The 12,675-nt window shown below is 37.8% G+C and overlaps 1 protein-coding gene across 2 annotated transcripts; it reads left to right on the forward strand.

Moving 5' to 3' along the window:
* The first annotated feature begins 1,792 nt into the window (after positions 1–1,792).
* SVIP (small VCP interacting protein) lies at positions 1,793–10,192 on the forward strand. 2 transcript variants are annotated; one of them, XM_012927079.3, is made up of 4 exons: positions 1,793–1,989; positions 4,235–4,285; positions 4,841–4,954; positions 8,938–10,192. In XM_012927079.3, exons 1-4 carry the CDS (start codon positions 1,936–1,938, stop codon positions 8,950–8,952), a joined length of 234 nt encoding a protein of 77 aa, XP_012782533.1. In that variant the 5' UTR covers positions 1,793–1,935; the 3' UTR covers positions 8,953–10,192. The 2 variants fall into 2 exon arrangements, 1 of the variants encoding a protein (XP_012782533.1); XR_009245307.1 differs by lacking the exons at positions 1,793–1,989; positions 8,938–10,192 and adding an exon at positions 2,225–2,405 and having other exon boundaries at positions 4,841–4,926.
* The last annotated feature ends 2,483 nt before the right edge of the window (positions 10,193–12,675 follow it).

A 12,675-nucleotide genomic window follows, 5' to 3' on the forward strand; every position in this document is an offset into this window, starting at 1 on the left:
GTTTAGTGTTGGTATTAGGAGGAACATGGAACAAGACAACCACATCGTCTGGGAAATAAATCAATATTTATTCAGAAAATTGATGCTCAGCAAAATTGCCAAAACTCAAGAAACTACAGCTCTTTTAATGCATCATACCCAATAGTCTTTTGGGGGAAATATGGTCAATTATCATGATTTGACTTTATTACATGAACTATGATTATTTTAAGGCAGAGTACAGATTTTTAAAAAATTATAGAAATATAAAATCAGGTACAGACATAAACCTAAATATGATGTACCTGTATAAATTCTCACATAAAACATTTTTAAATGGAACTCTATCTTATGGTGTGCCACATTAACCTGCCACTTACAATACCAGTGTCCCTTATAGACACCAGTTGGAGTGCTGGCTGTTCCACTTCTGATTCCACTCCCTCATGATGCACAAGGGAAAACAGGGATGATGGTCCAAGTCCTTGGTCCCCTGTAACTGTGTGGGAAATATGGATGAAGCTTCCAGCTTCTGGCTGGGTGGGAATAAGAACTTCCTGGGGTGATGTCAATTTTTACATTTTTCCTATAATCTTTATTTGAAAGCAAAGTGGCAGAGAGAATGCATGAGAGAGCAAGACAGAGCGATCTGCCATGAGTATGCTTGTTCCATTTCCAAATTCTTGCAACAGCCAGGACGCAGAAAGGCCTCAAAGTCAGGAACACCAACTGTGTGTTCAGTGCTGGTGGCGGAAAGCCGAGTCATCATATACTCATTTCCCAGGTGTGCTGGTAAGAAGGTGGGTCCCAAGCCAGGACTGCAATGTGGGACATGAGCATCCCAAGTGCACCCCATCCCGGCATTTTATTTATTTTTTTTTAATTTGGTGGTAATATATAATGCATGTTTGTTAAAACTCAGTGAACTGCATAATTAAAATAGGTGCATATTATATGTAAATTAGGTATCATTTAAAAATCATTGGTAAGAAAATTATAAGATGTTAGCAGTATGTTTGACATGCTATCTCTCATCCACAGACTACTATTAGTAATGGTTGGAAGCTTACCCATATGCAGGGATACAGAAACAATGTAGTGTCTGGGTAGAGAGGATTTCAGTAACTTGAGCGTCACTGGTGATCTGCTTAAAGCAAATCTCAGACTCTACCTAAGATTCTACTCAGCATCTCTAGTTAAATCGGATGGCCATCTGAGTCTATACTTATTAAAATCAACAAGCATTTCATGAAGATATTTCTGAGATGGCACTTTATTATTGCTCTTGAAGGAATAAGTGAATTTCAAATACCGGAAGTTAACGGGGAAGCTCAGCTCAGACTGCGTTTATGAGGCTAGATATAAAATTTGAGCGTCACTGGGAGGCACCTATTGGTGCTGATGTCAATTCGCCAAAGCCACCTGAAGTTCTGGGACGCTGCAATCGCATTCCACAGAAGAGGCAGCACAGGCCATTCGGAGCCTTGTAATTGCTTTATTACTACGAGCAGCAAGGCATTTGAGAACCACGGCCAAACTTTCCCATCCTAGCCCTGCAGGTGTTTCTAGACGACTAGGCTGGCTCTGCCCAGAGGCCTAGCGCTCCGCGACCCGGGCTGGGCGGAGCCGGGGGCCACCAAGCCGCAGAATCTGGGGATGTGTCAACGCCTCAGCCGGGAGGAACCGAGCTGCCAACGCAGAGTGGCAGGGCAACGGGGGGTGGGGCCTTGACGCAGAAAGCAGGAGTCGCCGTCAGCGGCGAGGTGCACTTGGAGGAGCTGGGGGTGGAGGCGGGCGTAGCCGCGGCGGTCGGAGCCCAGCCCGGCCACTGGGAGCCGACTGGGGCGGGCCGAGGGCGGGGCGTGCTCGGGAGACCAGGGACGCGCTCCTGACAGCACAATTAGCCGCGCCAGGTCTCGGGTGCGCAAGGGCAGGGACCCCCTTGGTGTTGTCCCGATGGGAATGTGTTTTCCCTGCCCTGGGGAGTCCGCGCCTCCCTCGCCGAACCTGGTGAGTAGGATCGGGTTCCCGAGCCTGCAAGACATTCGCGTTGCACCTGGTGGTGCACCTGTTCCCGGAAGGGTGCCTTGGGAGGCGCGAGCTCCTGGCAGGCCGTTGGACGCGGTTGCACTGGCCTGAGAGTTCGCGGTTAGTGACCCTGGTGGCGAAGACGCCTGGACGGTTAACTAGGGTTGTTGTGATGCCGCCAGCCTGACTGTTGTCTTTGGGCTGCTCGCAGCGCAGGCCTTTGTTACCTTTCGCTGACTGGCAGAATTGAAAGGTACACTAAGGGTGCCGCGTCCGTGCCCTTAGTGGCGTAGTTGATGCAGTTTGGCTGTGAAAAGATCATTTCACTTGAGAACTAAAGCGTTCGTCACTCTGGTAGATGTGCGTTTTCATGTGTCTGTACCAACTATTTAAAGAAGGTACTGAATACGCTTCCGTATAGTGCTGCGGTGTATAGGATATTTTATTAATCAGTGTTTGACTTCCAGTGTTTTTCATTGTTGTTTCCCTTCAACAAATATTTTTATGTAATACAAAGTGTTCAACATTAATGTGTTTAGAAAATTATTGAGTACCTAGTTTAACTTAAATTTTATGTAAAGAAGGAATACATTTCAATATAGTTTTGTCCCTTGCAATATGTGGGCTATATTCAAACTCTTTAACAGTTTGAAGTACTATAGATTTCTAATTTTTGCAGCTTTCTGTGAGGCATCTTTACATTAGTATTTCTAACAGGAGGTGTTGAAAGCATAGAAGCTCTAAGTTTCTCTTTTGTCCTATCTCAGGAGAAATTAGTTGGAGAAAATTAGTTAGCCAGGGGAGTATGTAAACGCTTCTATTATTTGATTTGAGAAACTAGAAATGACCCAGAAGTTGAAGTGGCAAAGCTCAACTTGCCTTGTTTGCTGCTGTTGCTTTTAAAGAAGGTTTTTTTTTTTTTTTTTGCGTTTTCCAGCTTTCGGTAAAATGTTGGTCTGTAAGTGTTTGTTAAGCCCTACCATCCCGTAGTTTACGCTGTGTCCTTGATAACCATATGGACGTTGCTTGGGAAGCTTATCAGTGAACTTTTTCTGAAGCACCCTAAGTAAAAGCTATTCCCTACTCTCCTACCCTCTCATCCTGTCAGTATGCAAGATGCCTTCATGTTTCCTCAGAATACTAACACGTTACTTAGCTGTAATGGTGTGTGTGGCCTCATTCTTTGTTGTTTTGCTTTTTTTTGTGTTGCTTTTAAATTGTTGCATTCTCCACACCCACAGTAGTTTCAGAGACATGCTGCTGGTCAGTAAGTGCTGACCCTGCAGTGTATAAATGCATCTATTCTGGTATTAGAAACAGAGGAATTACAAACATCAGCCCCCCCCCTCCCCCCGCATTTAAAGACTGTATGTTTAACTAATACATGGTATAGGGAAATAAATTCACTGCTTCTTGACATGTAACATTACCTGCCATAAATTTCCTTCAGTCCCTTCTATCCTAGACAGTGCAATGGCCCATTTCAGTGCTAACCTCTCCTGAAAACATCAGGTAACTTCAAGCATTATTAACTGGCACTCCCATACCATGTATTTTCTTCCAAGCATTTTTGGACATAATTTTTTTTGTGTGTGTGTGTGAGTGCTCCAACTATGTTGTATGCCTTTTAAAAGACAGAGAAAGCAAATATGTTATTTTGGAGAACCACCTGCTTATGTTTATCTTAGCATGTGCTGATTTGAAGATATATTGCTTAGGAGAATATTAAATTCAGAAAACACATAAGTGATCTATTAGTGGTGCTTTTTGTGGGACATCATATTTTGGTATTTTTTTAAAAAAAAGATTTACGTGTTTGAGAGAGAGTGATTGTGAAAGAGGAAGCAATAGAGATTGAGTTATCTTCCATCTGTTGTTCCTCTCGAATTGCTACAATGGTCCGAGTGGGTGAGCATAAAACCAGGTGCCTGGAACTCTGTTAAATTCCAGTGTAGGTGCAGGGATTCCAATGCTTAAATCATCTTCAGTTGCTTTCCCAAGAGTGTCATCGTGGGGAACTGATCGGAAGTGGAGCATCCAGGACTCCAATAGGACTCGTTTGGGAAGCTTAACGTTACAGGCAGCAGCTGATCCCTCTGTGCCACAATGCTGGACCCTGGGCTGGTGCTAATTTTTATTAACCGCTATGTTACTTACAAAGCTTAGGTATATAATTTATGAATGATGATGTTAGTATTTTAAAAACATTTTTACATATGTTCTGTAGGAAGAGAAAAGAGCAAAGCTTGCAGAAGCTGCAGAGAGAAGACAAAAAGAGGTAAGGTTAAACCAAAGTATGTTTAAATCATTGGCATTTATACTTTAGTTTCTGTAGATGTTAACTGCTAGTAACATTCTGTAGTGCACATTGAATCTAACATCCTAAAATATATATAAAATTATTATATATGAGTATGTATAATTAATTATATATAATTAAAGGTAATATCCTTCATGCTTCATAAAGTGCATGCATTTAATTTGTGAACATGAACTTGTAGGTATTTCCTAAGTGTCAGTCTGTTTTAGGACATTCTTCTTTGGGTTGAAGTGGTTATGTCTTGTGAACTGTTGACAGATAGGAAATGAATTTAGAGGAAATTTTGTGTGATTACAAAATACTCAATGAAGAAATGACAGCATGTTCTTTGTAATGTTGTTGTAAAAATATTCTCTTTGAAACAAAAAAATAAACCAACACTCCACCTCTAAAAAAAAAAAAAAAAAAAAAGAACCTGAAAAGCAGAGCCAATAAAACAAATGAAAAAGCTGTTGCAGACGGAATACTGATTTTTGTTGGCTTTTTTAAACTTCTTAAACAAATTTCTTTAAGGCTGCATCCCGGGGAATATTAGATGTTCAATCTGTGGAAGAAAAGAGAAAGAGAAAGGAAAAAATAGAAAAACAAATGGCTACATCTGGGCCCCCACCAGCAGGAGGACTTAGAGTAAGTCTTAATTACTAACTTAAACTTTAACTTAATGGAAATGTCTTTAAAAGTTAAGTAGCAGTCATTTTAATAGTTCTCTCTCGAAATTCATCATCATAGTTTGTGAAGTAAATTGAAAGTATGAATCAAAGAGGTTAGGTGAAATATCAATTTTTTTGGCACTCTCAGGACTAGATTTGCCTTCCCCCCCTCAAATTAGTTTCCCCTGCTTATCCTATATCATATCTTAATACTTTTATACTTATGAGGGAACTTAAAAAAGTTCATAGAAAATAGAATTCAATGATAAGTTGATTTTTCTGAATGCTCATTGTAGAACCCATGTATGTGTTCTCATAATATGAGTTTTTCTTTAATTATGTGATGGACCCTTGTATTGCTAATATTAAAAGTATTGGATATTCTAGCAGTGTAGAGAATACAGAGAAGAAAGTAGTAATAACTCAAACTTAGAGACATGTTGACAGATACCATTTCTAGCCTACATTTACCCATCAATTTTATTTGGATTACAATAAACATATTTTTCCTGTTTTTTACACCCAATGATTTGGGATGGGATACTTGATATTTTTATGTTGTTGTTGTTATTGCCATTTCTTATAATCAAGTGAGAGTTAATTTAAAGCACTGAGTGTACAGGTGTTGACTGTGACTCATATACTTGTCAATGTATCCATCATAGAATGAGCAACTTGGAATATAATAGTGAACAAGCAGGACAGCTATAGAATCTTATTGTTAGTAACACAGTAAAGGTTGTATTTCACATTTAAAATCTTAGGAAGATAGCATGCAAGTGTTCATTTGGTCCCATTTTCAAAGATTTTTTTTTTTCATTTAAGATTACTTATTTCAAAGGCAGAGTTACATAGGGATAGAAATGGACAGAGATAAAAATCTCCCCCCTACTTTTTTTTTTTAATCCACTCAAATGTCCAGAACAGCCAGGGCAGGACCAGAATGAAGCCTGGATCTGGGAGTTTCATTTAGATCGCCCCCTTGGGAGCAGAGGTCCAAGTACATTGTCCATCTTTCCCTCCTTTCGTAGGCTCATTAGCAGGGAGCTGGATCAGAAGTGGAGCAACTGGGACAGGAACCAGTGCCCATATGGTATGCTGGAACTACAGATAGCAGCCTTCCAGCTATGTGACAGAGCTCTCAATACAATATTATTTTTAATTAAGAATTTTTATGAAAGGGACAGTATCTTTAATTTCACTTACATTTACCTTTCAGATTTAGGAAAATGTTTTAGTTATCTGTGCAAATTAGTTTTGTTTCTGCTCTTAAGGATTACACTCACACACTCCCATGGACACCATATTTATAGGGAGGAGAGCTTAGCTGCATTCTAGCTCAGGGATATTGCATAGAGACTTCAATTAGTTTCACTTCATCGATGAAATTTTGAAAAATTTATATTTATGGTGAACTTTTAACGATATAAGGGAAGTCAATAAGTCAATAACTTAGCATTTTGATTATGATTTTATAGAGTCTCATAAGAGAACAGCATAGATCTAGTGTAAAATAAAAGTTAGGTGACAAGATGCTCAAAACTTGATCAGAAATACATTTTTTCCAGTATTCAATTGACATGAAGTTATATCTACAAATGGGTTTCTCACAAAAATGACATTAAATTATGATAGTGTAGCTGATGTTAAGATCCTTTATTTCACAGTAAGATACTAAGAGATACTGTTAAAGTCACATAGAAATTATAAGAAAAGGATGCTGTAATTTATATATGGCTAAAATTTAAAAGATAACTCTTTTGCATGTTCTAGTAAATATAATACTCATTTGGAAACTCTTAAGCAAGAAAGGGACTTCTTCAAGCCTGAAGCTTTCACAGATTGAAACCTGAAGATTAGTAAGAAATTGAATCTTATGCTACTTCTAGCTCCACCAGAAGTACTCAGAGTGAAACCCATTAAATGCTAAATTTGGTTCATTTTTCCATTTTCTGTGCTTTACTGTAAGAAATCCCCCTGCTTGACAGAAATGACTCTCATGGCCCCCACTCTGGACCAAGGCAGCAGCATTCTCCCAACTCAGGGTTGTTCAGTATCCCAAGCCACTACTACTGTCCACTGTGTCATAGTCATATTCCTTTGGAATAGTCTTAGCCACCTCTACCACCCCTTTGCTGGCTTCAGGGAACATGTCCCTTTCCAGTTAACCAGCTGCATATCACAGAGGGAATGTAAATTCTTCAATAAATAAACTCTGACTCTCATGTAAAACAGAAAAATGCAAGTCAGATAATAACTTAATTATGGAAACTCTTGCTGGCTTGAGTGCTTTTTTCCATATCTGGCCTGGAGCAACCTGTATTGCAGCATAGTTCTTTATAACTGAACTTGATACTGAGAGACCGTTTCTCTGTATCTAGCACAGATTCTTCTCCTGAGCAGCTCTAACTCCTCCCGGGATAGATGGCTTGGCTGGTGCTCACTGTCTTCTAAGAAGTCACCCTTGCCTTAGGAAGACAGTGTGATGACTGCATCAGTACTCATGGGATGTAGCAGAAAAGGGTAGTGGTAGACCTCCCATGGCTGCATACTTCAGAGCCTCATGTAAAGCTTTGGGAAGGATTGGTTATTGGGTTCCTGCTCACACCAGTCACAACACTTCTGAGATGGGGATTTAACCCTAGGAAGTTTGGATCTCCAAAGGAAAGTTGTAATGTGAAACCAGGCTGAGAGTTACTGCGTTACTGCTGTTTTAGTATGAAGAGACATGTTGTGGAACATGAAGTCAGAAACTTAAAAATCTTTTTAAAATCCTGATAGCATACTGTAGATGATATCCCCTTACAGATGAAAAGAGGTACAGAATTAAAGGCTGTAAAGGTCTTGTAATAAAGTATGTTTACCTGTTTTATCCTTTAATTTCTAACACTTATTTAAATATACATTTTAATGTACATATACATAATGTAAATATACATTTTAATGTACAAGATCCAGTAGTATTCTTTGTGTATACTCAGAAAACACTACTCAAGAAGCAGTTGAACATCATGTTCTATTCTAATGATTCTTTTAAAACTGACATCACAGAGCCAATAGGCTTTGTTGAACAAAATAATAAATGGAATATTATCTCAACTCAAGCAAGGAAACAGTCTTTGCCAAATCATTCTTTGATAATTCTACCACTTCCTGGTTTCCTGACTAGAACAAGTATTTCCTTCGTTTTTGTTTGGTGGTCTGGTTGTTTTGCTCTTTGGTGGATTGTTTCATTTTATTGGCTATTACTTGGGATTGAACTACTGTGAATCAGTTTCACTGTAGAATGTTTACCAGTTTCTCAGTTCCCTGAAACAGAAGCCCCAGGCAGGCAACATGGGACATGGAACACGCCTATTATTTATAGGGAGGCAGCAAGGTGCAAGAAAAGCCTGTGACTTAACAGCAAGTAGTTCCAAGACTCAGGAGAATTGCCTGAGGTGCATACGGCTGTGGCTGTATAGGTCCCACTTGCACTGGAGAGGAGGACGCTTAGCAAGCAGCCCATCATAAATTTTACACCCTGAGGTGGGGGAGGGTGGCATGCAGTCTAGGTTAAAACACTAAAGGATTTCTTGTTTGCTGGGGATGTGGGATAAATTGGAATAGAGCCTAGCCTAGGCTGGCCGGTCCTGCCTTATGCCAGTGTTACATCCCCAGCGCATGTTATGGTAATTCTTGAGAACTCCAATCAAGAAAGTGGGGGAAAACAGCAACAGTCCAAGGTTGCCCAGAGAGCATTCTTGCAGCAATGCATTGATTGGCCCATACGCTTTGTTTTCTTTGTATTTTTTAAGCCGTCATCTTATTTCACAGTGTTGACTATAAATTTTGTCATTAGCTGCTATTCAGAAAAATGTTGTTGTGTTTTATATGCCACATTCCTCTTTTTGTTTGTTCACTGGACTGTTGTTACATAACTTTAAATAAAAATTACTTTTCTATTTTTATCTCTTCTAGTGGACAGTCTCATAAAGCTTACTACGAGTAAAGGAGTCTAAGGTTGCCAGGAATTTACTATCTACAATCAAGTGGATTCTTCAGCTTCATTTCCTCTCTTTGAATAAATGAAGACTTACACTCTGTAATGTTAGTGCCCTTAAAAGCAGTGCTAAATCTATGTTTAATATGTTGAATTCTTTTTATTCTAAAACTTATAAAATGGCTAAATTTCTCATCACGTACTTTACAGTCTGTATTAGGTCTGCAAATTGAAAGTGAGTTCCTTTATTTTGATAGTTAGAAAATGAACATAAATGTTAAGTATACATATGTGGCATGTAATAATACTGCATCCATTGATAATATTAAAATTAGGATTATTTTTTCCTTCTTTATAGAGCTACTTCTCGGTTGTACTGCTTTATTTTTGATTTTATTTCATTACATTTGAAAATTTTGCTTAAACTTACAGAAGTGGTGCCTTTAAACTGATCATCAGGGAAAATTATGAAACATCTATTTGAAGGGCTTATGTAAAGGAATGCTATTATGTTTTATAACTAAGCCATATACATTTATAGGTAAATTTTTATTTTCTCCTAATTTATTTTCTGTTTGAATAGCTTACAAAGTTAATACATTATGTTCTTTATTACAATAAAGAGTATTTGTGTGCCACATTTAAAATTTGTATTAGTGGTACCATCAGAGGGCAGTGATGCACTATTGTATAATGTCAGACTCAGGTCTGTGAGGACCTTTAAAGTAACTGAATGAGTTAACAAAGAATATGTACAAGTTATAGTAAGGGGTCATTTGTCAAATTTTCCTAATTATTTTATTATTTTATATTTATTAAGGAATAATTATAAAATTTATACAGATGTAAAATTGCCAAGGCAAGTATGAATGTATGAAAGAAATATGCAGGTATCATATTTTTAAAGGTATAGTTAAAACATAAGAAAGAGATTCTCTATAATGCATAGTGATGATTTTTTAGCTCTTGCTCATTGGAAACATAATAGAATGTTTCGTTTTTGTTTTTAATATATAACAAGCTGAAATAGAAGAACTGTAATTAGCTATGATGATTACTAACTCATTTGTATGGCAAGGCCACATGCTAGGCCCTGTGCAAGAACCTGTAGCTATTACATGCCAGTAGGGACTGTAAGTTAAAGAGACCAACTCACTTGATTTATGAAAAGGAAACTGAGCCACTAATTCTTCCTTCCCACATGGTCGGTGTTATATTAAAGTGCGCTGTACATGTTCATTTTTAAGAGTTTGAAATATAATATAGGTCTCTTGACTCCTAATAGAAAAATAACTGTTTTAGGTTGTGAAATAGCCCAGGAATATTCAGGTAAGACATACAGTTACCAGGTTCATTTTTCCTCATACTTTGGAGAATATTTGCTTATACAAGATGGTGGAATGATGGATTGAATTACATTTTAGTAATAAAAATCTTAACTTGATTAAAGGTTTTCCAAAGCATGAAGGAAGAAGGATCGTTAATGGATGGATGTATCAGACCCAGAGCACACCTTTGAATTATATGACTCTTCCATTTTATTTTATTGTAGCAAGAAGAGTTGATCTTCACTACATTTTAAAGGTTTAGAAATTAGTGTTTGCAGAAGTTTTACATCAAAGGGATAATGCTCTATATGTAAAGTCAGTTTATATCAAAATATAATGTTCAATTGCTGTTGAAAGACTGACAACATGTGGTTTTACACTGCTTTTGGGGGGACAAGGGCTATCCCTTTTTTTTTGCCAACCGAGGCTTGCTTCCAGGATGTGATCATCTTTCCCAAAAAGCGCTTGAATTTCAGGAATGGATGGTGGTTCCCAAATGTTACAAACATGTAGGATGACTGATAGGAGACCAGTAAATCACTATTCAGAGATGCCCCTGCATCCAGATCTTTCCTCCAAGTTACAGAGATGTTCCAATAAATACCTTAAATGGGGCCAATTTTCATTAGTTTATAATTTAAGCAGAACATTATAATTGATAATATGTCACCTAAAACTTTAACCAGATTTGTAAAATATAACTTAAATAGTATGCAATATGTAACTATCATGTTAAGATGTAAAATGCATAGACTGCTGTTTCTTGTCAACCTACTACTAATATGAATGGCAGCAAAAGGATGTTTATTATCTAGCTGTTTGTGAAAAACTCCATCTTGTGAATATCTATATGTGATTCTGTCACTCACAAATTGTGGTTGTAATGCACTTTAATAGTTCCCCTGCACATGGTTTTGTTATAAATTCTGTATTGCTCTTTGGTGATAGAAGTATTATCTTTATCATATAAAACTAACGTTATTCTGTGTTTAACAAGGTTTTTTATTATCATTAAATCTTTAATGAGAGCCTGTGTGGTGCTTACAGAACTTTAGGAACACCTATTTGGGATTACGATGGGGAACAGAGCTAAACACTGGTCTGTTCATGCAATTCCAGGAGATGTGGTTGGGATTATTTCTTATACTATAGATGAAAAATGAAATTGTTAGTTCCATGTTATTTATTCATTTTAACAATTTTATTTATTTGAAAGGAAGAGTTATACAGAGAGAGAGAGAGGGAGGGAGAGATCTTCTACCTGGTGGTTCACTCCCCAAATGACCCTAATGGCTTGGGGCAGCCCATGCTAAAGTCAGAAGCTACGAGTTTTCATCTGGGTCTCCCGTGTGCGAACAGGAAGGAACGTGCTTGAGCATTCTTCTGTTGCTTTCCCAGGTGCATTATCAGGGAGCCAGATCAGAAGTGGAGTAGTTAGAACAAAAACTGATGCCCAGGTGGGAGCCCAGTGCTGCTGTCTGCAAAATGATCCGCTGTGTCACAGCACACATCTCTCTTGTTATTTTTAGAGAAATAATATCATATTAAAGGTTCTGTGTATCATCCTTGATACTGCAGGAGAATTGGCATAAATTAAATTCCTCTTTGACTCCAAAAGTTTGGCTTATTTTCACTAATAATTATGCCATATGATTAAAAGAAAGAAGGTATCTCATTTTTAAAAAATAATATTTCTGCATATGTAGAATAATAAAAAGCAGATAGAGATTTCAGGTATATCTATATCTGCAGTGATATTTAAGTTGGATTTTTCTTTTATAATTTATATGAGGCTAATACATTTTACATACTTCATATATATGGATTTTTTTTTGTGCAATTTTTTTATTATTATTAATTTCATGGGGGGAATTCCAGTGCATAAAAACATATATATGGATTTAAAGCATAATGATACTTCCCATCATTCTTTTTCCAACCCACATGCCCACCAGTTTTTTCATCGAAGGATTTGAAGATGCTTGAATGGCCGAATATGCTGCAGGTTGATTCAAAGTGGGCACCGTAGTTCTTCTCTTGTTTTCTAAAACATCATCGACACAAGACATTTGTTTCTATAGCAGACTTAAGGAAGTTTCGGTTTGTCACAAATTTATGACTAAACAATTCAAATATGGAATTTCTTCTTGGAGATGCCTTTGTATTTTTCAGCTTCTGTCTTATACGACTGCTTCACCTTCCAAACATGCCCCCAAGTGTGATCACTGTGGACCCAAAGCACAAACTACTTTGACGTGGATACGGCACTTTGACCATTTCTGGGATTCACTGTCTATGGCACCGTAGTTGACTTGTTCTGAATTTTGTCTTAATGTCTTCTAGCTATAAAAAGAGGTTGGTGGTATCATTTTCCAGTGTTTCACGTTC

The sequence above is a fragment of the Ochotona princeps genome, chromosome 4 (assembly GCF_030435755.1).
Source record: "Ochotona princeps isolate mOchPri1 chromosome 4, mOchPri1.hap1, whole genome shotgun sequence".
Classification (NCBI taxonomy): domain Eukaryota; kingdom Metazoa; phylum Chordata; class Mammalia; order Lagomorpha; family Ochotonidae; genus Ochotona; species Ochotona princeps.

Coding starts and splice junctions, on each gene's coding strand:
- SVIP (XM_012927079.3), top strand. CDS start 1,936: ATGGGAATGTGTTTTCCCTGCCCTGGGGAGTCCGCGCCTCCCTCGCCG. Junction 1,990..4,234: donor CGCCTCCCTCGCCGAACCTG/GTGAGTAGGATC, acceptor TATGTTCTGTAG/GAAGAGAAAAGAGCAAAGCT. Junction 4,286..4,840: donor CAGAGAGAAGACAAAAAGAG/GTAAGGTTAAAC, acceptor AATTTCTTTAAG/GCTGCATCCCGGGGAATATT.